The 25154-nt window shown below is 38.5% G+C and overlaps 1 protein-coding gene across 2 annotated transcripts; it reads left to right on the top strand.

The window, feature by feature from the left end:
* The first annotated feature begins 547 nt into the window (after nt 1–547).
* LOC114446982 (ligand-dependent corepressor) lies at nt 548–22292 on the top strand. 2 transcript variants are annotated; one of them, XM_028422926.1, is made up of 7 exons: nt 548–656; nt 7432–7497; nt 8055–8134; nt 8367–8496; nt 8676–8996; nt 9118–9214; nt 16486–22292. In XM_028422926.1, exons 1-7 carry the CDS (start codon nt 563–565, stop codon nt 21140–21142), a joined length of 5445 nt encoding a protein of 1814 aa, XP_028278727.1. In that variant the 5' UTR covers nt 548–562; the 3' UTR covers nt 21143–22292. The 2 variants fall into 2 exon arrangements, with proteins under 2 accessions (XP_028278727.1, XP_028278728.1); XM_028422927.1 differs by lacking the exon at nt 16486–22292 and adding an exon at nt 10757–15739.
* The last annotated feature ends 2862 nt before the right edge of the window (nt 22293–25154 follow it).

Raw genomic sequence — 25154 nt, 5'->3', positions numbered from 1 at the left:
TTTCACAGACCTTGTATATATTATACTTGCCAAGACATAGGACTTAGCTATATTATCATAGCAGGCAAAAATGATTCCGGCAGTTATTGAAAATACCATTATTTATACATCACCCATTCATCGAGGATGTTAAAATATTTGTTAGAATAAATAGTGGCAGCAGAGCCATTACCAAATATTCTATGTGAACCACAATAGTCTGTCATTTATTTAAGTTGTGTGGAATTTTATTTACAAATATGTTTGTTTCTCCCAGTTGTGTTTAAGATTCTAAAGTATGAAGATGAGGTAAAGAAAGTCGTTCACATTTACAACTTACAAGTGGAAAATAAACCCTTAATCTAAAAGCCAAAAAATGTCAACGTGTTGGTGCTCCTGGAGGAACTTGGAATGCCAAATCTGCTGCTGGTTGGCCTTGTGTGAGTGGTTTGATCACTGAGACCTGTGCGCATTTCCCTCATCAAGTAATTCCCCCCCCCTCGACAACGGGGAGGCGGGCGCGTTCACATAGCAGAGCGCTTCCTCTTCCGTGCTGGTGCCCGCCAGAGAAGAGCGAAAGAAAATGGCGAGCTGCAAAAGGCAGCAGTGCATAATCGACAGGCTCGGCTTTCGGCAGGAACTTGACTCGTGGCGACATAAACTCATTCACTGTGTAGGTAAGGATAATGCTATTCACATGCCGCACAATTTTGCAAGTTGAATTCCGCCTTCGTGTAACCTTTATCGGTGTAAATAAGCATCTATTACCGCACTCACTCAGGGCATCTCCGAGCGACTTTTTTTGTCCTCAACTGTTTCGTTCTCACGGCGGGCAGCCTCAGCAGTTAGTTTAATTTTGCAGTTTGTGGTCGTGTTGTATCACTTTTTGTACCCCCACTGTGTTTTTGTCGCAAATACGCCTCAACTGTAGACTTAAGGTATCTACTGTGGCGTAACGTTAGTTTGTTTAAAGGGCACCGTGCTTGTTTTAAAGGGAGTGTCACAGTGACGCGTCGGCTAAAACCCGTTTATGCGCGTTCCCGTGTGATGATACTGTATTTTGGATGGGGGAGGGCGACCATATAGCTACCAGTGAGGTGATGTTTTCACTAAGTACCTAGCATACTGGCTGTATTCAAATTACATTTGCAGAAGTGATTAGATGCCACTGCTGTGCGAGTTTCCTTTTCGGTCACACACCTATACACTTCTCAAAGTTTAGTTGTCAAAATCATTATTTGTCACTGGTTTCCATCTTTTTTTGCATATTACTAAAATGATTTTTAATCAACACTGTTTTTAGGAAACTTGCAAGTGCATTATGTTTCTGTGTCTGTACTTTAAGTAGTCCCACATCGCAACCAAGGTGTAAAGCAGGGCAAAGTTTTCCTCTGTTGCAGCTTTAGTTTTTGTTTTTATTTAAAGAGATTATTATGATTAGATTCCCTCTCTCTGGATCTCGTGCATCCAGAGATGTGTCTTTTTCTAATTGGGATGTTACAGTTTATTTACAAACATATATGCACTCAGGAATTGCAACAGTTCAGTTTTTATAAAAATGAGATGATGGTTTGTTTTGTTTTTTGGAGAGAGCAATGCAAAGGTCTACCCCCTAAAAGAAGTTAATTAAAAAAAAACTTGTGTGTATGTGTGTTAGATGCATAGTGGCAGGTAAAGATGCTTTACTTTACAGTAAGTGTTTACAATGGTAAACAACGCCCCTTCACATATTTATGCCTCCATAATTATATTGAACCTACTTAAATGCCACTTGAAAAGCAGCATAAGGCATTCGACAAGTACCAAAATGACCAAAGTCTTTAGTATTAAATGTTCTGTTTTTTATGCAGTCCCAGTACGGTTTAAAGTTCCCAGTAATGTGTTTTTATATTAACAATGTAATTGTTGTATTCTAAGAATATTGATAAAGTAGTTTTACATTATTTGACAGAGAGATTTGAAGAAGATGATTTTTCAGTCCAGCCTTTGTCCTGCGACAGTAACATAGTAACAGGCTAGGCTGGATGGAGAAGAACTGGAATTTTGAGAAGTATAATCAAAAATGTGTCAGTCCATGTTTAGGGCGGTCTGGGGTATGACATAAATATGTACAATTTATTTCCTTGTGATTATTTTGGCAGACAGAAAAAAAATTTTAACCTGTGTTTATATTTTAAGATGACTTAAAAAAAAAAAACAGAACACTACTTCTCATGCAGTGATCTTAAAATGTCACATTAAATCCATTTCCCTTTAAGGGACTGCTACGTACAGATCATAAGATGTGTAAATATACATTACATGTACTGTATGGGTTTACAAAACTCATGTAGATTTGTTATGTGGCATATAGTATCTTGTTGGCTTTTGCTTTTTTAGGGCAATTTCAAAATGATAAAGAGTAAGTGCAGCCAAGTAAATTACTGCCAATCACCAGTTTAATTGAAGTACAGATAATTGTCGACACTTGCCTACTTTTATATAGTAGTTTTACGTAGTATCCTTAGTGTAACTCATAGATTTAACAGGGACATGGATTGTGTGAAGTGGTCCTGAACAAAATCATTTTAGAGAACAGAGAACAATACTAGGTGGGTTGTGTGCTTGTCATTGAAAAGAAAATAGAGAGAGAATGATAGCTTTCTGACTAGTCACTAGCTGTAGACCTAGGACTGTTCCCCCTCTATGATTGACAAATGTCCCTTGTGTTTGGGCTATAATTGTAAAGCTGCAGAGTACATGACTACAGCATCAGTCTGCTGGTTGTAGAATGGCATATTCTGTCCACGACAACAAGGACATAGTTTTGTTTGGCTTTTTGGTGGAGAGAGTTGCACGCCACCGCCACCCCACTGACGCTGAAATGGACATTTTGTCTTTGTGTGTTTAATGTGAGCAGTAAAACTGCAGGGCAGAGACAAGCGCAATTGTCCCATAGAACAGCAGCAACAATTGTCTGCATGTGTGTCTATACATGTGTTTATAGTCCGTCAGCCCCCAGATGCAAACTGTGTCACTGAAAATGTGTGTTCTGTCTGGATTTAGGAAAATTTGGACTGGAACAGTACCAGCCAACGTTTGAAAATGTCTGGAATGTCAGTTATTCATGCTTGCATAATTTGACGTGTGGGTGAGTTGGATTAAGTATTTGCCCAAGCAAATATTGAAAAACAGTTATTAAAGCAATGGTTTTAATGACTGTGAATGAATTGTTTAGTCTGTGTGTGTGTGTGTGTGTGTGTGTGTATACACATGCGCCCTTTATTCCATATTTTCCTAACCCCATAGTGGGCTGATGGTTTTAATTCAGAGTTATGCTTTGTGTAGCATTACACCATTTGACTGTCAGTTTGCATCATATCATGTTATGTATTCACATAGTTCTTTTTTTCTGCTGTCTATAGCTTTTATATTGCTAGTTATAAACAAATCAGAATGGAAGCAATTGTTTATCTGTTGACATATTCCAATGGCTGTTTTTGTTAACAGTAGTTGGCACAGGTAAATATTCTCTATAAAGTTTAGTATTTGGCTTGGTCTCTTCATTTTGCGCCAACTTGGAACGTAGACAGTCATGTGGAGCAGCTCAACCAATTTGTGCAACTTTGCCATCACTGCATCCTCAGCCTTTAGTCCCCAGCCCCATCGTATATCTTCAAAGAGCGTTGCTCAGGGAGAAGACTATCGCTCTTCATATAAAAATCATGCTATCACAAGCATTGAAACGTTTTTAAACACAATAATTAATTGCTGACAAATTTCTTCATGTGGAAGCTGAGGCCAGAAGTGGCAGCTTTAGCATAGATTATTCATACAGATTTGAGCTAAGGCGAAGTCTTGTTCTGTGAGCTTGTGGTCACTCCTTCAGAGATAGTATGTGTACAGTAGTGGGGGATGGGCCGAGTGGGGGTTGATGCAGCACTGTACACCCTCTGCACTAGAGCAGCAGTTAGAAGGGTGGGTCATCTACCAGAATTTGCTATCCTCATGTTAAGTATTTATATTTGTGCATTTTACAAAGAACTATATTGTGATGTGTAAAATAAAAATGTTGATCTAGATTTTTAATTAGGTCATCAGTTTCAGGATAAACAGCTATAGAAGTGGGAACTAACGTTCAACACCCTAAAAATTCCTACTGGTATTTCATAATATATCCTCTTTGTCCTCTTGCTGCCAACAAAGAAGCAGACATTCTGTCAGAAAATGTTGTAGTCAACTAACAAAAATGTGTGGTTGGTTGGGTAAAACTTTTCTCCTGGTTTATTAATGTCTATAGGGTTGCAGAGAATTGGTTGGGTTATGTGTTCAGTGCACCAGCATTTATAAATTTGTGTTTAGAATTGACCAGTTTGGAAAGGTATCCTACTATTGATATATATCAATTTAATGACACGTTAGGAATAAAAAACCTGATTTGCACAGTCCACACATTTTTTTTATTTAACCTGCAATAAGCATGCAAACGTTTGTGTTGCTCATGGATGGTGTACTTTGTTATAAAAGAAAGTTGACCCTCTTGTAATACTTATACATAATGCCAGAAATAAGCAGTAAAGCAGGGTTTATCACACATGTTAAATTCAGTGATGTAGAGCATAGGTTAAGGTTAGGAATTAGGGAGGTTAAGCTGATCCTAGATCTGTAGGATTTCTTTTTAGTGCTGGTGGAAAGGACAAGGGTGTCACACACTCCAAATCTTTCTGTCTCAGATTGGCTAAAGATGTAGGTCAGAAGAAGGCTAAGGCAGATTGGTCAGTGCTGCTGCTCACCATAAGAATACATAAGCTCCATGAAAACACCTAGAGAATTTTATCGTCAAGGTGTGCGTATGATACATATTTTCTTATGTTATCTAAAATGGTCGCTTTTATCCTCTTTATGTTGCTTTTTGCTGTGCTAGGTAGTTTTAAGACTCCATCTATTTGTTATATATGAATTGTATGGGTAGGACATATAGGTAGTACTAAAAACCTACTCAAATCCCACATTTTGACTAAAATGCATGTGTATGTAAATACAAATTTCGCTTAGCAAGGAAGAACTCTTACCAATCAATTTGAAACAGCTGGTTGTTCATGCAGGTACATATGCATAATCACATACCAATATGACATTTTTAATTTAAGCAGACCTGTAAATAAAGCTATGCCATCACTTGGGTATAAATTGTTTGAAGGCAAGAGTTGGATGAATTACTAGTAAACAAAAGACAAGCTAGCAAGTGTTTGAAATAGCAGCAATATCTGAATCATTCTCCTTGCATAGAGCGAGATGACTAAATGGCACACTAGTTGTAAACAAAAAATCACAAATAAAAGATATACTCCATCACAAATGTATATTTTCTAATTAGGCTTAATGGTATGTGGTCAAAGCAGTTAGGCTTATAGGTGTGTTTCCTCCATTTTTGCAGTAGATGAAGATTGTCAACCCTGTTACCCTTTTATCTTTGTCTGCAGTGTTTTTTCTATTTGTCCTTGTTATATTTTAATTTTATCAGATGTTAGGACTGGTGGCAGATAATACTGGACTCCTTTTCATTGTTTATGTCATTATTACCTGGTATCTCTTGTGTCTTGAGGCTATCTGATCACCATACAACCAACCAGATATGTGTAGAGCAGCAGCTTAATGGTGGCCTAATTCCTGCTTCAGGCTAATTATTAGGTAAATGTTCCTTGACATTAGAGAGGCACCTTGAAAGCAGAACATTGATGTTTTGCAGCCAAACAAAGGATTGGATGTAAGCACAAAATATACTGACTTGTTTGTTTTTTTATTTTGTTTATATTTTTTCCATTATTTAGTTTTTCATACGCTCATTTATTTTTTAGAGCTTACATTATGATTCTGCATGCTATCAATATTTTATTCCTGGCACATGTAGGCAGCTTGCTCTTCTAAAGTTGTTGGTCCCAAAATGGTTGGGGTGTGTGTGTGGGTTCTTTTCATTAACTCTTATGCCATATAGTGCTCAGAGGCAACATTATACTTTCCTGCGAGCAAAGTCATGGTTTATAGTATGACACATTTTTAAATGCCCTAAACATAATTCCTGAAGAGTAGTTTGATGTCATGGTGCTGCTCTGTCAAACGAAAGTGGGATGACCTACTTTTCCTCTCATGCCTCTGAAATATTTCAGAAATAGGATTGGATAGCTTCAGCTGAAGTCCTGTGCACTAACCCAGAAACAGGCTTGCACTGCAGCTATAGGCAAGGCTGTGCTTCACTACTTCATCCCCCTCCTCTCTTTATGTTTGACTGCCGAAAAGTGGGTGGGGATCTGTGGAGATGCAGAATGAGGCATTTTAGCAGATGACAGCTTTTGTTGATTTTGCTGTGAGTTTTGGAAGAGAGTGAATGGTAAGGGCTGATGATTTTATCTCTACTTTTTTATCATTTGTGAAGTTTAGTTTAAGAGAGAACTTATTTAGAAAATGTAGTTAGATCACTAAATCAGATTTATTTAGCCAATTAATCTTGTGATGGTAATTTTCAAATATGGCTGAATATTTTCTCTGTTGTGTGTTGTACATAGTGTGTTATGTACTTTTTAATAACTATCTGCCATATGTGTTTTATGTGTCAAAATGGTTTGACTCATTACTTTTGGCCTTTTAATGGCTGGCACATTTGAAATGTGCATTCTCGTTTAAGGTCCAGTTCAGTAGACAGATGTTCTCTTTGACCTCTTTAATGCTTGATTTAACGCATGTAGTGGTTTTGGGTGGGTTATTCTGACCCTGCGGCAGAAAGCAGACATTGCATATTGTGTTAATGCACTGTTAAGTAAAGTCATATGCAGCGTACAGGACTATATCCTTCAGACAGCTGAGACTGTATTGCTATAGGATACCACCGTCACAGTAGTAATCTATAGAAAGCATTTCCTTAGTATTTGTATATAAAAGCTTGGCAAATCCTTACAGATGGAAATATGAAGATTTACTTTTGATTGAATACATGATCTCTCAACATCATGTAGTATACCTTAACATGATCACCAAGCAGTCTTGTTACTGGTGTCTTTTTTATATTACAATATACAGACACTCCCAACTCTTTAGGTGCTTTGGTTGCTTGGCAACAGGAGGATGGAGTGCATATTTACTGTTGAAGTGAAAACCTGGGGTGAAAGCAGATAATGTGTTTTAACAGAAGCAAAGGGTGGCTCACAGCAGTTGTCAAGTTGAAATTGAAAGTCAATCTAAATCATCTTGTTGATGTACCCCAGACAGGGCGCAACAACAACAAAATTAATTTGGGCCCTTGGGCTGAAAGTCTTTTGTTAACAGTGATTTACTTTTGAGTAATGATTCTGCTGCTTTAATTTCTGCATCAAGCCTTTAGTAAGGAGTACATAAGATGTATCCAAAACATGTTTTGCTTGCTGTTGTATGTTCATTTCTGAAAACTGCACATTTAATACATTTTCCATCCTTCCACAGGTTTTGAGAGCATTCTTGAAGGTCTGTTTGGGCAAGAGCTGATAGAAGACCTTAAATTATTTAAGGGTAAGTATCTTGTATCAGATAAGTGTGTGACTGACAGTTGTGGTGTAATCTGCTCTCTGCTTATTATGACAATGCTGCTTCATTGTACCATCTGGTACCTCTGTGCATTCACTCAGGACAGCCCCGCTGACTGTGGAAGAAAACATGGATTGTGTTCTTATAAAGATGGCATTTTGGATGGTGTAGGATAAACGTCCACAGTGCCTTATAGATATTGCTGCAATGTGTTATGTTGGTGATACAATAGGAAGTATTATTTAGGTTTTCATTATAATTGAGGCAGTCCTAAAACAGTCCTAACAATATGAAAGCTTTGTAAATACAGAGCCTTAATACAATATGCACAATGTGCACTGAAAGCAATTTTTTCTTCTCTGCTTCATTATTTATCGTACTTGTCCCATAGTGTCAAATCTTTTCAAAATAAATTGTTCTAAAATCAAAATATATATATATTAAACTCTAGAACCACAGTCATATTGCTATGAAAATGAATAACCCAGGATTTTTTTTAAACAACTGAATTTCATTTCTTGTCATCTGTTTTGTGTTCACAGACCTTGAGCCTATAGCAGTGTCTGATTGGTCATTTGATGAAAACTGCCTGTTCTGCTGTTTGCAAAGAGACAAAGTAAAAGTAAGATTTCCTACCTTCTTTGACATTTTGGTTGTCATATTTATGTTAAGTTATAAGTGAAACAAATGTATACACATATATATACATACAAAAGAGCTGTGATTACAATCAGAAACCAGATACCCATAATATTTTCCAAGTAGAATATGTTGTTGCTTTATTACTCATCTGAAAAAAAGAAGTCTTATTTTTTCAGTGTATAAGCCTGAATTTCATTTCTGTGCCTTGACAGGAACACCTAATTGGCTTAAACGAAGGCTTTGAGGATACAACCAAACCTCTCCTGGTAAAAGATCAGATCTCAATCAACAGACTAGAGAAACAAGCTGAGGAATTTCTCAGTGCAGTCCTCAGCAGAAACGGTGAGTCTTAGATTCTTAGTGGATTGGTGGACTTTTTTCTCCACATTAATCAAAAATAGTACTGCAGCTACAAACCTTTTACTGATTAAATATTCTTAGAGCACAATTTGAAAGTTTGCTTGTGTCAGTAAAGGAATGCAGACTGCACAGTTTTTACTTATACATTATTTTCCTTGCAGATGTGCCAAATTTCTCAGACCCACACATTCCAGTAGTGGCTCGAGAGATTCTTCAGAGAATGATCAGACAGTTTGCTGCCGAATATACCTCAAAAGCCAGCTCCCCTCAGGACAGTCCCTCAGATTCCCAGCACTCTGACCAAAGCTTGCCGACCCCACCATTGCTCTCAGGGGCCCCTCCTCCTCCTACCAGCCCTGCTGCCACCGTGGCTGGTCCAGCACACAACCAGAATCCCGTCCTAAGCAAGCTCCTTATGGCTGACCAGGATGCTCCTCTTGACCTTACCATCAAGAAGTACCTGGCAGAGCCCAAAGAACAAGGTAGTGTGAAATACATCTATAACACAGTTCTTTATTTAGATTAAGCTTAGAGACTGTGAAGACCTATAACTAGTGCAAAAGTTCTGTAATGGACAGAGTTTTCCTGCCTTCTATTTCACAGATGGAGTCCTTGATTTATCCATTAAAAAGAATCGCAATAGCAGCAGCCTGCCTGTCCATAGTTCCTGCCTTTCTCCCGCCACATCCATGCTGAAAGGGTAAGAAAATTTTCTTTCTCTTTTGGGTTCTAGTCCCAAAGCTGTAATGCTTTTGAAGAATGTGATATGATTTGGCAAACAGATTTTTCTGTTTCCCTCATGCGTTTGTGCATCTTGACTGATTTTAAGCTCCACTCCCACACAACCTAGAGGAGGCGGCTTGTAATATGCAATGTAAATTATTTGCAGATTTTAAAATAATACCGCTACCTCCTCATTTTTTGCCGGTTTCGGGCTGCATTAGCAGTCTTGTTAGTTTTTGAGCTTGTGTGGCTTGAAGGTGCTCTGTTAGCTTGGCCTTGTTTCTGGTTTCTGATATTTTAAGGTATCAGCAGATCTTAAAAGGAGAGTTAAACCATCTGAAACTTCTCTCTGAGAATGAGGCTACCTTACCTAAATGAAGCTGACAACACATAGAGTTTTGAAGACTCAAGATTCTCAAAACTAACAGCTTATTTACATGGGCAAACATTTAGAGTAGGGTTTATTAATTTGTTTTGTTTGGTTCTGTTTTTGATTGCTTTGATAACATTTGATTTGTTTTTTTATATGGGTATAACTATCCTGAATTTGAAACATTTTTATTTGGATTAAAATCTGATCAATGTGGCTTTGGATTCTCATCCTTTTGCTGCCTTGAGAATTGTATTGATCATGGATCCACCTGACTTTGAAAGAGCATGCACTCCATTCTCAGTTAAAAAGATTATCTAAGTTAATTGTGCTGTGTAGTAATGTAGCAGTGAGCCCTCAAATTAAGCCAAGAATGTGCTAGATGCTTTGAAATGTAAAGGTACTGATGCAGACAGCATCTTGACATTCAGTATATTTTACCTTTAGCCAATTCCATATACATATACTATACAAATATGAGATTAACGCATAAAATGGGGAGCAGATAGTATACATTTAAATAGAACATTGTCAGAAATATTTTGATCCATCAGCTAGTTGCAAATGAAATATGTATTTTCGTGTCAGTAAGGTTTTGATTTTGATACGCACAACAACCCTTTGCTGGCTTACTCTTTTATTGCTGTGCTTGTTCAGTGGTAACGTCACACACAAAATGTCAAGAGCTTTTTTGCATTAGTCATCTTGTATGGCATTATTATTGTGCCTTGCTTCACATATACATGCAAAGCTCACTCACTCAGTGACAAATAATCCCTCCTCCTGGCTTTGCTTTTTGAGCCACAGGAATACTAAGACTTGTGTGTATTCCAGTAAGTGCCTTTTATTTGCTTTTATTTTTGTTGTTTCTTTCCCCTTTCTCTTTTGTTTCCTTTTTCTTATGTTCATGCAAAATTTGTAAACAAATATCACAGCATACAAGCAAATAAAACAATTTCAAACTTGAGCCTTTTTTGTTCTTAAAAAAAAAACACACACACACTCGCATAAACTGAGTGATGTTACCAAAGCAAGGTCATATAATAAAGGAGTGGCCAACATCCTCCCCTTCCCAACCCATCCTTTAGTCAAAGAGAAAAGGGCACTGTGCAAGCTCTGCTTACACCCAATTTCCTTCCATCCAATCAGGCGATCCTTGAGAGCGGACGGACAAGTCGGGCTGTTTATGAAGAGCCTACAGGATGGGAGGAGGCGGGAGAATTTCGGCCACTCCACCTGTTATAGGCCTTCCTCATCGCTTGCATACTCTCTGCACATCAAAGAGGAGGCCGATCTGGAGAGCGACCCAGAATCACCTCTCAGCCATAAGCACAGTTCCAGCCCCACTGACCTTTTCAGAAATGCATCTGGTTCCTGGAATTCTAAAAGTCATTTTGGGGCCCTACTAAAACTTAAAACCAGCAGTGAAGCTACTGAGCACCTTAAAGACTTGCCCAAGTTGTTGGAAGCTGCTGGACTTTTGACAAAGTCACTTGCCAGTGAGAAAGGAAACCTCCAGGAGGCCTGCAGGGAACCAAGCCTTTCTTATTCATCATCTATTGACCTCAAGATTCCCCAGGTACGGGTTTTGGCCTCAGGAACAGATCCGACCTGGGATTCTACTCATTATTCAGGTTCACTTTGTGAGAATGGACTGGGAACGAAGCCTTGTTCCATTCTACCCAGGCAGATTCAGAAAAAGAGTAATGGAGGATTTAACGCCTCGGGTTCAGACAAGGAATACTGGCCTTTTCCAACTGACCGCCAAGCCTTGGGAGGAAACTACCCCATGGATTCAGAGCCAGACCTTGGCAACAAGCAGCCAAGGAAGAAACGCGGGAGATATCGACAATATAACACTGAGCTCCTGGAGGAAGCTATTGTGGTTGTGATGGGTGGGAAAATGAGTGTGTCTAAAGCCCAATCAGTCTACGGCATTCCACACAGCACCCTGGAATACAAAGTTAAAGAGCGTCTGGGGACCTTGAAACATCCTCCTAAAAAGAAATTGAAGCTGATGAGCCAGGTGCAGGAACAGACTGTTTCACAGTCCCCCAAAAGTGAACAACCTCAAAACCTCCAGGACACTGTTTCAGAGAGTCGAGAGAGTGCATGTGAAGAGAATAATAATGTCTCTGATGGAATCCTCTTATCAACCAAGTAATACATCCATTGCACACTAACAGTGGTGTACCTTTTAACCATCATCATTATTAACAAAGGTAGTAGCTAATTGGTTGTCCATAAACACTCAATGGATGTATTTACATTATTCATTTTCTTTTATTAACTCTCACGCTCACAATCAATGCAATAATATATATACTTATGATCATTTATTCTGAAAACGTTATTCTCAAAGAGATGCTTGCAATTTATTAGGAATTTACAACATACTACTAACTGATTTTTATTTTATTTATTATGTTTTTAGAGATGATAATTAATTGAGGCTCTAGAAATTCTAGTCTTAACACACTGAGCTAGATTGAGGCTTGCCTGAGGATGTGGCGCCCCTCAGTGTCTGCTCTTAGTAGTGGGCACATGCTCAAGCAGAAATATATCTCACCTAATGCTGACCCAGCAAATATAGAAACATTTATCATTGAACCTATTTAACAAATAATAAATGTTTATAAAAGTACTTTTATGACTAAAATCAAGGCTAGATTTAAAACACTAACATATTTATTTAACATACATGAAATATTTATTTATTATTCTTGTCTGTTAAAATAGCACTACCTGTCATCCTTAATTTCACACTCCATTTTTACTTGTTTTTCACAACCCTCACAGTTTTTTTCCAAAACTGTGTTTTGGTCTGCTCTTTGACAAAATAGTTTTTTTTCCATTGCCTTTATTGCACTCAGGATCCTACAATACTTGTTGTTTCCATAAGAAAATACATTGACGCACACACACACACACACACACACACACACACACACAGACATACCTCAGTTACAGATATGCTCAGCTAAATCATCACCTCACGAGTCACCTAACAGGGAAGAATACAGTAGCATACCCAAATAAGCCTTTTTAACGGTAACATTTCAGGATGTCTTGAGGACAGTATGTATATCTTTCTCTCAGACGTGTACACAACCTACCTTAAATAGTAGAAATAGCATTACAGTACCAGTAGCCTTCAGACCATTTCAGTTCTATATGACTTGGGGCTTATACAGATGTTCATGTAATATCTCTGTGACACTGATTCTTCCTATCAATGTAAAAATGTGGCATTTCCATAGGACAGAATACTTGGTATATTTACATACATTACCCACCTGTTCCTGCAGTAACCACAACATGATTAAGATTAAGATTTATTACTTTATTAATTTTTAAATTAAGTAAAAATGAAATGAAAAAGATTTCCAGTTTCTTGAGTAATTGAATGTAAAAGGCTGCTTTGCATTTAAGAATCTGCTTTTGTTTAATTAACCACTCTCAGTTTTCATCATACTATTAACATTTAGTACTGCATGGATCATGAAAAGAAGTTAAATTATTGCATCCTTTAAAAATCCCTTGTAAACTTGACCTGTCTCAGCATTCATTAATTTGCCACAGGTTTCCCTCAAATTCATCCTCAGATTAGATCACAGTTTTGTTGCTATATATAAAGAGTTATCGCTAAAACCTTTTTTCAGTGCATTTTTGCTATGTTTCTCAGCCTTGGCCATTAGGACACCTCATTGTGCAATTTACAGTTACCTCAGATCATTAAACTGGTGTATATGGAATCATACCATGTTAAACAAATCCAGCAAACATTGCAGTTGTTTAGTTACAGATTTTAGAAAATGCCTTGCTACTTAGCTTTTTTTATGATAAAAGAATTTATTTAATTTTTATTTAATTTCAAGCACTCAGAATATAAAATTTGAAGTTATGTATTACATGCAATTGTGTAGATTGAAAATTTTAAGTAAGGCTTTATTCAGCACTATAGTCCAGGGACTTGTAAACGTGTACATTAATAACACACTAACAATTAAGTTACATTATATTAGACCTAGGTAAAGTAAACCTACTCATTCGTTTGGATTCTCTTATTTCTTGTAAATATTGTTTTTTGTTACCCTTTAACCACTTTAAATTGCATAAGATTACACATATTTGTAAAATGAAAAGTAAAACAAAGCAGTTGCTCAAAGTATATATTTACTCCTAAGTACATTCACTGTTTGGCTGTCATAAATGAATTGGCCTTGCACTGACAATCATCCAGGTCACACTTGATTTTCTAACCCAATTTAATTAATATTATGATAGCATAGAGCGCTTTAGGTTCAAAATATTATTGTGCACCTCACTTTTTCTTGTAGCAAATCTAATGGTCGACTACCTCATCTGGATTATCCATATCTCCGTCCAATGTTCTCACAGTTGTTTTATGTAGCAATCCGTCATGCACACAAACCCTCAGTGAGCGAAGGCGACTAGCTAATAGAAATAGTAAAGCTGATGTAAGACAAATAAAATGTTACAGTTCAACAATATGTAAATATTTTATTGTATCATTGTAGTTAATTGCACCTCACAATGGATGATTTTTTTGGAGTTATTTTGTTAATGCCGTATTTATTGATTAATCTTGATTAATCCATTTTCTTATTGCTTAAGTAACCATGAATGTAAATGGCTTTAATGAAATCAAAACATTGATTACTTTAGTGTTAATATAAGTGTACAATGCTTGAAATGTATAATTAACTGTCATACATGGTAGAAGTGAAGGGGTATGGTTTAAGACTGCTGTACCCTCACATTTTATCTTTTATTGGTAAATATATGTAAGGACCAAAGTCTTTTTGCAACTGCAAATGATGTGGCTCTTTTAATGACTCCCTGTCCATAAAGATATGTGTAGATTTTGTATATTTGATGTAACATTTACAGTATATACAGGAATGACACTGGGTAAACATTGCATGACTGGACTAAACCATGTGTCATTTTGACGTTGGTTGTACATGGTTAAGATTATTTTTAGGGATGTTTTACTGGGAACAAATTGTGGGGTATTAGTGTATTAATGTCATTAGTGTTTTAAGTACAATAACTGTGACTCTGAAGTCTGGCTTCACTGAGTATGTACAATGAAAATGCCCACGTAAATTATTGCCAGATCATTTATATTCCTAATGTATATGGACGCTTCTGGATGAACACATCCATATTGGTGTGCTTGTGAAATATGCATTTAAGCTGTAATTTGGTTTGCCTATGCTTGTCAGATTGGTTATTTTATTTCACTGGAAGAAAAAGGCATGTACTTTGTGTCAGTTCTTTACTGCAATGCTAAGTGAGAGCCTCAGGGATGAAACATTTGCCAGTAGTTATTCAGGTACTCCACTTTATTCCCTGACCTTGCAAGCAGGGATGTGAAGTTAACAAACCTAGCAAAAATATTCAGGTTGTAGTCACAGCAAATGTTATTTTTTTAACCTGTGAAATTTATTTTTCAAATCTCACTAAGAGGTACATTGAGATATTTTTGACATTCTGTACAAATCACTTTGTGTTAAGAGCCAAAATACCTTAGTACATCTACAGTACAGTTTTTATTAATTTTATACTCTTACATGATGAATGTCTCAATGCAGGTAAGATGTTGACTAATGGGGTATTTAGCTAACATGTTTCTTTCCAGGTCAGTGCCTCGCACATCCTACTTTAATTTTACTACTGCTTAATGTAGCATTCTTGAACTGTTTCTAATATTAACCTGCTATACATGCATTGCAGCATTCATGCCTTCCATCAGTAATAGGTAATGTAGCTTTTGTGATTTAAAGCTGAAATCTGTCTTTTTTCATAATTTTTTTAATTAACACACAAAAACTGGAAGATTTGTTTGAATGCTTTTACAATTCTATAAGAAAACAACTGCATCAAGTGACCTGCTTGATTTATTTAGAGAAGTTACAGAGTTCAGCTTTAAATTTTTACAATGTCAAAGTACTGCTTTGTTCTGTATATATTTAATGTTGGTTTGTAGCTGTCAGACTTTTAAAGTTATTTATTGAGCCTCAGACCCTAAACTTGCAGCTGCCACCTCCTCACTCTGCAGTATATGCTGTACGCAAAGCTATTTGTCTTTACTCAACATGTCACCTCAGGAAACCAGACGTGACTTCCTTTGTCTGCTTTTTTTTTTTTTTTTCAACAAAAATGTTTAAAAAAGTTTTCATATTTAAAAATATATTTTGGAATAGTGTCATGGTTTAAATGCTCCAGAGGTATTGGAATATTTTGTAACAGACCTACCACACTGACATGACTTAAGGATACAATTGGTAATAGTGAAATATTTCACTTCCTTTTTATTTGCTTGTCAGTCTGTATTGGCAAAACAAAATTGTTACATACTGACAGTCTTGACTTCTCTCCTGAGGTTTATTTGGCTTTAGTTATTAAGCACTTGTATGTAAAGTTCACCCAGTCTTTAAAACAATGAATTCGCCCCTATTGTATTTGCTGTTTAAATTGCTGTTAAATTGTTAAATATGTGTTGGACTTTATCTAAACAGGCCACCATAACTAAATGTCTTGTGCATGTATAATTTTTTTCACTGTCAGAAAAGCATTTTTGCAAGAAAGAAGAAAACTGTATTACCTGTTACAATGTAATTGTTCAAGTTCACTGGATGAATGGTTCACTTCTAAAAATCACTTATTCTTCTAATAAATATGCAAGAATAAACACTTTAATAAATGTGTGAGTTTCACACTAATATTTAGCATTGTGCTTTTTTGAAAAGTGTAGACACAATGAGATATTTTCTGCTAACATTCTGTTTATGCCAGTGTCTCTTATTCTTGATTGTCTGATTTTTATTTTGTTCTCTTTTCCCCTTTAGTGAATCTCCAGATCTCCGTGTTGCAAAGTCTAAAGACCTGCAGTCCACCTCCACTCTGGAACAGTTCATGGCCAAACTGTGCCCCCACCATCAGAGACAAATAGTAGATGCCATTAGTTTTCTACAGACAGAGGTCAAGGCACTTTCCAACACACCGAAAGCCTCTACGGGTGTCCAGGAAACTGCTTGTTCTGCTGTGAAATCTGGCACAGTCACTCCTGAGAAATCTTGTCCTGAGAGGATTCCCAGTGAATCCACTCCAAAATCAGGAGTCCCGGATGTGTCCCACTCAATCCCAAGCAGCAATACGAAACAAGGTCCAGGGAATGCCGTGTCTCTGAAAACATCTGTACCTGGGAGCCCCGCCTTGGATCTTCGCAGCCCTGGGTCAGGGAGTTACCAGGTTTTGGTCACTCCCTCCGGTAGTCCTAAAGATGCAGACAACAACCGTCATAGTGACCATGCACCACTGAAGATGAAAATCCTGACCAGCAACACTGATGGGAAGAAGTTGGCATGTGTGCTCAATGCTTCTCTTTGTGCTCAATCTGACACGTTGGAGGTCAGAGAGAGCATCTCCAATTCATCCAACAGGACAGACACTCAAAGCGCAAGACTCAGCTCCTCTGTGAAAAGACATAATCAGATAGGTCAGACACACGAAACTATGCAGAGTGAGACTCCCAAGCATGCCAAAGATTCACCAGCAAAAGTAGTCCATGTGACCATTCCTTCAGACTCTGTGCGGACTGCCAGGAAGACCGCCAGGGCATCTTCTGAACAACGGACCAGGGACTCCACTGTATTTAGGGGTATGGTAGACCCTGATCTTGGCCACTGTGACATTGTTTTTATTGACAAACCTATTACAGAGTGTTTTAAAGAAAAACGGCGAGGCATGCAGCCACGACGCAATGCCAGAAAGAGCACCAGAGGACACATGTATTCGGATGAAGTCTGGGAGTTAAAAACTGTCCGTACATTGGCTGGAAGGGGCAACTGCCCTAATCCAATGCCAGAGCTGATCACACTGGTCACCCCAAAACAAACACTTTCAAAACATGAAGGTGTACCACCTGTGGATATGCCTTTTGCTGGTGCATGCAGGGAGACAATGAATCAGCAAACACCTACAGAAGAGACAGGTGACAGTGTAATGCCAGAAACAGGAGATATAGTAGAGGTAGCAGCCAGCAAAGTAGATGTTATAGTTGAAACTAGTCAGACAGATCAGTGTAAGAGCAATGGGAAGTCTTGTCCTCCATCGCCTCTAACATGTCCAGCAGTGAACATAGAATCTGTTAGCAACATTGAGGTAGAAGAAGATGCAGTTGCTGATTCAGGGATAACAGCAGAAGGTGAAGAAATTGCTGGTCAGGCTTCACTTGAAGCTGTGAGAAATAATGAGCCAGAGCATCAGCAGGACCCACATGAAAATACAGAGCAGATGATGTCAGAAACAGTAGTGGAACCATTAGATGATGTTACCATAGAAGATGCCGAGCCTAAGCTTCCATCAGATGAACAGCACAATAATGAGGTAGTCCACCTGCAAAATAGTGCCTCGTTACTGGTGAATCAAGTAGAGGAAAAGATGGAGGAAGATAAAAGAGAGGAACTGCAAGATGAGCAACCTGAGGACCCACAGATACAGAATGACCTAACTGAAGTGACAGAAAAGGCCAACATCACAGGGACACAGGAGGAGCTAGTGGTTAAAGAGACAGAAATTAAAACATCTGAAGCAGATGACAGTGTTATGTCTTTAGAGACAGAAGGTAGTAGTGATGATGTGTCCTCAAAGACTCTTGAAATGCTGTTGAAGGAACTACCCCCATGGCGTACCAAAAAAGGCTCCCAAAATTTGCAGACAAAGTGGTGCAGACAAACAGAAACAGTGGTGGGTTATTTTAATGGTAGACCAATATTGTCCTCTGACAGAAGTCTGCGCCGTAGAGCAAATAACAGCAACATGTCACCTGGCAAAACAACAGTAAAATGTAGTCTAAATGCACCCAACAGTACTTCAGTTGATCCAGTCGCTGAAAGCAAAAGTTCAGAGAATTTACCTGAAACCAACATACCTGTAAAATCCAAGGAGGCAACTTCTGTAGTTCAGCAAGTGACAGAATCCTCTTCTGACACACCATCAAGCCCAGTATCAAAAATACATTCACGGACCAAACTGATTCAGAAGCAAAAGAGAGTTCAGGATAGTTTGTCTCCACTCTCTGATCAGCCTGTTGATTGTCCTCGGAATACAGAGTCTAAAAGGCAGCTTCGTTCGGCCAGACAGAATGTATCTGTAACTCCAGTAACTCCACCTACTTCAGATGCTGGCTCTTCCATTTCATCTCCAAAACATACTACTACCGCCATTCTTCCTTCAACTATAGAGGAGGTGCCTGCCCTCGCTTTTTCTTATTCACTCCCTATAACTACATCTCCTCAAGTCAGGTCACCAGAACCTACAGTCTCTGAACAGCCCCAACAGAACATGGTCCCAGAAACTGTGGAATTAAATGTTGAAAATACTCAGTCACCTGATTTAACCCCCGATGAAACACAAAAAAAGGAAGTAGATGTACGATTGCAGGCCAAACAGAGACTAAGATCTTCAAAGGTTCTAGGAGATGACAGTCGGGACGAAAAACAGCAACCTAGCAGTGAATCAACGTGTCCAGTAGAGAGTATTAGTACTGTGAAGACTGAAATGCAAACACAGATTATGCCATTAAGAAATAAACGAGTTCCCAGAAAGGAGGCAGAATCAGAAGCAAGTGAGGTCACTCTACAGCAGAAGTCAAATGTAGCATCGTTAGAAGACAGGTCTGCAAATGGAGATGATAGCAGTTCTTCCATATCAGACAGACCCACAAGAATGCCTCTAAGAAGAGAGAGCGTTAAGGCAGAAATGTCCCTCCAGGCTGTTACTCAGTCACCACCAGTAGATAACAAGAAATTAGCTTTGAGATCACAAAGATTGGCTGGACCTTCTACAAGTGCTCTCACTGTAGCTACAAGGCAGAATGATAACACATCTCCTGTCAGAATTATGCCAGAGAGAATGACTAAGTCTCAGGTGAGGTCCCCTTCAGTGCCAGTTGCATCTGTGTCACACAGTTCTCCCACCCCAACCATGACACCAAGACAGGAGCCAAAACAAACAACTAACAGGTTCTTTGAGACTTTGACTGGTGAAGAAAGCCAACAACTAATTACAAATCTAAATATTAAGTATGATAAAATGCAAAAGGGTTGGGTGCAAATGGACAAAGAAGGTCAGCCAGCAGTAAAATACAGAAACAAATCAGACAGGCAGGCAGCTATATGGAAGAGCAAACGCAGGGCACGGAAACCAAAGAGTGTGGAGCACCAGAAATACTCACCAGTCCAGATGCTTTTCATGAAAGGTTTTGATCTTAGCAGTATTTGTCGTTGGTTCTTGGAATCCACAGAAACAAAATCCCTTGTCATTGTCAAGAAGTTGAATACACGTCTTCCATCAGAAACTCAGCTCTGTTTCCACAGCTCATCAAGCTCATCAGCAACCTCTCAGGGTGTGTTTCCGAGCCTACAGGCAGAGCGTTTAAAGAAACATCTGAAGAAGTTTGCCATTGCCTCTCCTGTAAAGAGCAACCCCAAGAGTCAGAAGTTGATTGCAAGAGCACTGGAACAAGAGGCAAATCCAGTCAAAGGGAAAGAGAGAGGGGAGATTCCTAATGCTACTCAGACTTTGGCAAAGTCATACACCTCTAGAAAAGCCAGTGCGCAGATAGGTGAGTCCCAGAAAACCTCTGGAAAATCAAGGAATCCAGCTAGTGCAAGGATCTTGAGGAAATATTCTAATATCCGAGAGAAGATGCAGGTACACCAAACCACAAAAAGATTGAAAGAGGCCTCTAAAATCTTAAAAACCAACAACATGAAAAGACTGGCCACCACAAAGCCTGTTGCTAAATCAAATCTGAGGCCGGCTCTGAAGGAGCGGAAATCAGCCCCACCTGTCAGTAAACAAATAAAAACGTCTGCTACAAAAATGGAAAAAAGGAAAACAATGGCTGAGAAAAAATCAGCAAATCATACTGTTCAAGGCAGGACAGTAAAGGCTCAGAGCAGCAGTAAAGCATCAAACGTTACACGTAAAAACGAACTGCCAAAGAGAAGTTCTCAGCGACTAGGGTCTCTAAAAATATCTGAACAAAACCCTGCCGATTCACCTAAGAGCAAGGTTGATAGTAAGAAACACATTGAAGCAGAAAAAGTAGAGGTGGACAAACCTGCAGTAACTAAAGTTAATTCAGGTGAGAGTGTTGGTGAAATACCTCACCAGAGTATGGAGGCTAAGGCTCCAACTTCACATGACCAGGTGCTAACACGATCCCAGAGAAAGATGGAGGCAGCAGTTCCTGTGAGTGGGAGTCCCAGCCATGCTTCAAAAAAGACTACAAGAGCCTTGAAAACACAAACTGCATCTGCTAAACTAGTCACAAATACTAGTGAACCAACAATGACAAGAAGTGCAGCATTAAAAGCACCTGCAAAGAGGAGACAGGCTGCCTTGTTGCCACGTAGTGCAGCAAAATCAGCACGCAAGAGAGCTCAGGAGCTTTCAGAGACCCCAGCAAAGCGTACCCGGACATCACTCGCAAAATAAAACGTAAAGAAAAAATTGTTTAGATTTTATCTGGAATTTACTCAGAAGGACCAATTGTAGACTCACCAGACTACTTGCAGGAGACTTTTTTTCAAGGGGGGTTAATATGGGGTTAATATGTCAGCAAGGAAGGTTTATGCTTTTGTAAAGCCTCTGCATGAAAATGCAGCATGACTGCTTGAAATCTGTTCTGCATTCAAAGACTACAGAAGAGTCCTACATGATATCGGGCAGTAGTTGGTGTTGAGCTTTTGTGTCAGCACTCTGACATGGCTGGAGATAACAACAGCCTTTGAAACCTCATTTTATAAGTTGGGCTAACAAACACCAAGCTTAGATGCAATTATCAGTTGATCATTTTCTTCTGTTTGTTTTTTGCCGTTTTGTATATACTTGTTATAGATGATAACATGCACTGCATTAAATGTTCAGAGAGAAGGCAGGTTTGAATGAAAGTTTTACTTTACAGTAAGTAGGCCGGTTGTATCTCCAGCCTGTCTTCCAATCACAACATTGTGAATATGTGACTGTTGTGACAAGGTGCCTTATTTATAAAAATGTAATGTAATAGAATGTGTTGCTAAATGTGAAACTCTGTCCTCTAGTTATAAAAGCTGTCAATTCCTAGAGGCGGTCAATGCTCTTTGCTTCATGGAGTGTGTGCAAACTATTCGTTCCACACAGTTTTTCTGTGTGCGTGTGTGTCTGCGTGCCTCGCATGAATTCTCATGTTAATGGAGGCATTCATATTTTTTATTCCCATTGTCCCAGAGCATTAACATGATATTGTTCTTATAGTTGTATTAGATGTCGAGGTTTGGGTTGTTTAAACAGACATGCTCTGTATGAATCATGTTAGATCAGGGGTTCATCACCGTTTACCTCTGCAGTCACCTCTGACCATTGCACCCAGTGTTTTCTGCTCTCGGTGGTTTTACCTGCTTCTGCATGTGTTAAATCTTGGTAACACAAACACAGTTTCAGCAACTTTTGTGTGGTAGCTGTAAAAGTCAGCACTATGTCCCTGATCTTTAAAAATGCAGCCCAATCCACTTTGGAAGAACAAAGGCCTCAAAAGTATATGTGACATAAATGAAGCTGATGGCCTTTTCTTCTGATGCATTAAAATGTGATTCACCTGGATATGAAATGTTTGCCGTTTTCTTGTCATGCTTCTGAGTTATTGCAGTTTTATGTTTTTTCTTTTAATTGTCACTGACTGTCAGGCAGATGTTCTCATAATGTCAAGTTTGTTTACTTTCACAATAGTAACACACATTAGTGTATTCAAAGGAAAAAAACACAGTTTTAACACTGTTTTTTTATTATGTCATGTCTTTCAAGAGGGTCATCTGTTAATGCAAAACAGGTCTGCCATGTTTTTATTGTTATTTAAGAACTCTGTGTAGGCTAATGAATTCAGAAAATCTAAAACAACCCACCAAATACGAGACTTGAACATGTTTATTCTTTACAGTTGCTATTTAAAGATTTTGATTTTGTATATTAGAAAGAAATACTTGCTTTATTTGTGGTAATCCCAAGAATGATACATCTCTATGTTAAGAACCTTGTATTTTTGCTGGAGTTGATATAAAGATGTTTGAATTTTATCTTTGTTTCTTGCCTTATTTATAATGGTGTGTGTGTGTGTGTGTGTCACACTTAAGCTGGGGGCACACTATACAATATTATTTTTAAGTCGGAGTATTTCTGTGTATAGGTTTTATAGCTAGAAAATATATAATATTTTATATAACTGCTTGTAAATTATGTTGGATCCTTTCAATCAAAAAAGAATACCCTCTTCCGATATTTGATAAGACTACCTAGAATACTGTGCAATGTAGACAACAATGGCGGTGGCCCATTGATGACGGCTGAGATGCTATCCCCAGCTCTGCATTAGGGTCAGGATCCCGGCCGTCGTGAGGCTTAGAGCCTCAAGTGAGACATTTCCGTAATGGTCTCAACAACTCTGTGACCTTCCTAACTGAAACCCTAACCCCTAACCCTAACTGTAACCCTAAAACTAACCCTAACCCCTAACCCTAACTGTAACCCTAAAATTAACCCTAACCCCTAACCTAAACCTAGCTCTTCACTAGGTTTAGGGTTAGGGTCAAAACTAGGGTTAAACTAGGTTAGGGTTAACGCTAGGGTTAGGGTTAGAGTTAGGAAGGTCACAGAGTTGTGGTTCAAATGTTAATAGATCTGGCTCTCTGAGACCATTACAGAAATGTCTCACTTGAGGCTCTATGTCTCACGACGGCCGAGATGCTAACCCTAACTGTGCATCCTCAGAGAACTATTGGTGAAAAAACTGCAGTCAGCCTGGCCAAACGGTCAGCCTCCTGCTTTTATCAGTGGTGCTACAACTTCCCCTGCTACGGTGAGGTGGACTTCAGTTTGTTTAAGGAGGATCATCATGACCAGAAGGAGCATCCTACCTGACCTAGATATCTTTTAGGAATAGTTTTGACCACCTTTGGCCAAATCCATTTTTTGGAACACTGGATATTGTTAGGTTGAACATGCAACAGAGGCAGAATCTGCAACGTTCTTAGCAGATGACATTATTAGCTGTGGGTACACAAGCCAGATCAAGCGGGAGAATAAGGAAAGCATTATTCCTTGTGAAACAAAAACAGTAATGTAATTAATTTTTGTTTGCTTTTCTTCATGGTGCCACTGTCTTACATTTAACAACTAGACCAATTCCCATACTGCAGCAAGTTAGAAAGGGCACAGAGCTCTATGGTTTGGTGAACCAGGGTGTGCAGCCCTCTGGATCACTAAACCATAGAGCTCCATGCCCTTTGTAAGACTTCTTACAGGAGCTGGAGATGTCGGGTACTACACACACAGTTGCCATAACAGTTGGTTTTAATTAAACAATGTTCAAATTGTTGGTAATCACTAGGAAATCAATCTAAAAACATAAAATGTTGAAATAAAAGTAGGCAGACACTCCAGCAGACACCGACCCAGAAAGACCAAAGCTCCTCCAGCCTTCGAAAAAGCTCATGTGAGAAAAGGGGAAAGCTTTTGTCTACCAATTCTGTGATTTGATGAAAGACACTGAACCCTAAAAACACCATCACTACAATTTAGTTTGGCTCTGGGAGCATTAAAAAAGAGAACTACATTAAAACAAAATGCACACAATGGACTTTCCAACACAACAACAACCCAAAACACACAGCCAAAGTGGTCAAGAAACGGCTGGCAGATAATGTTTAACCTCCTTACAGCCCTCTTGGTAAAACCTCACCACGTCATTTTATTGATTTTTCTAAAATAAAATCTTTATTCGTGCAAGGCCTTTATGTTTAGCTTCCACGACAAATCAGATGCCAAATTACTGCCTCCTCCTTCTTCTCTTTTGTTTTCACCACAGGTGTTCTTTACCTCCTTATGAAAACCTTCAGGTCACACCGACAACAAGAAGAAACAACACTTAAAGTTGTTTTTTTCATTTTTATATCTATGGGTTTTTAATTTCCCAATGTCTAAATGGAACCTTCTGAATGGAAATCGGGAAACTTCTCGTTATCCCATATCAAAACAAAAAATCCATTTGTTGCAATATATGTGACTCCCTAAAAAAATTATATGAAGTTGATGCTTTATTCACATTTATGACAGAAAAAAGACACACATTGTTAAAAGCACACACATTTAAGTTTAATTAATGAAAAGAGTGGAGGTTTGGTAAACATTTTGTCGGTGGCACTACATACATTCAGCGTTATTGAGTTTTCAGTTAAATCCCACCCTCAGTCCTGCGACATAAAAGCAAACAGACAGAATCAAACCAGGGATATTTCTAAATTTTTGCACCATTTTCAATACAACAGAGACATTGTGTTGTTCACAATAACAATTATGTATATAGTTCATAGGATGGGGGGAAAAAATATCTGTGTTTCTGGTCATGTGACCAGATAACTGAATTACATCTCAATATAGCACAAGCACCACTAAGATGTCTACCAGGAAGTTGAATGCA

Source organism: Parambassis ranga, chromosome 15 (assembly GCF_900634625.1).
Source record: "Parambassis ranga chromosome 15, fParRan2.1, whole genome shotgun sequence".
NCBI classification, from domain to species: domain Eukaryota; kingdom Metazoa; phylum Chordata; class Actinopteri; family Ambassidae; genus Parambassis; species Parambassis ranga.
Note: the sequence above shows the minus strand (reverse complement) of the source record. Positions and strands in the feature narration are given on the sequence as shown.

Bases quoted from the DNA above. Each gene is read 5' to 3' on its own strand.
- LOC114446982 (XM_028422926.1), top strand. From the start codon at position 563: ATGGCGAGCTGCAAAAGGCAGCAGTGCATAATCGACAGGCTCGGCTTT. The intron at 657-7,431 runs GTAAGGATAATG...ATCCTTCCACAG, and splicing joins TAAACTCATTCACTGTGTAG to GTTTTGAGAGCATTCTTGAA. The intron at 9,215-16,485 runs GTAAGAAAATTT...TTTCCCCTTTAG, and splicing joins GCCACATCCATGCTGAAAGG to TGAATCTCCAGATCTCCGTG.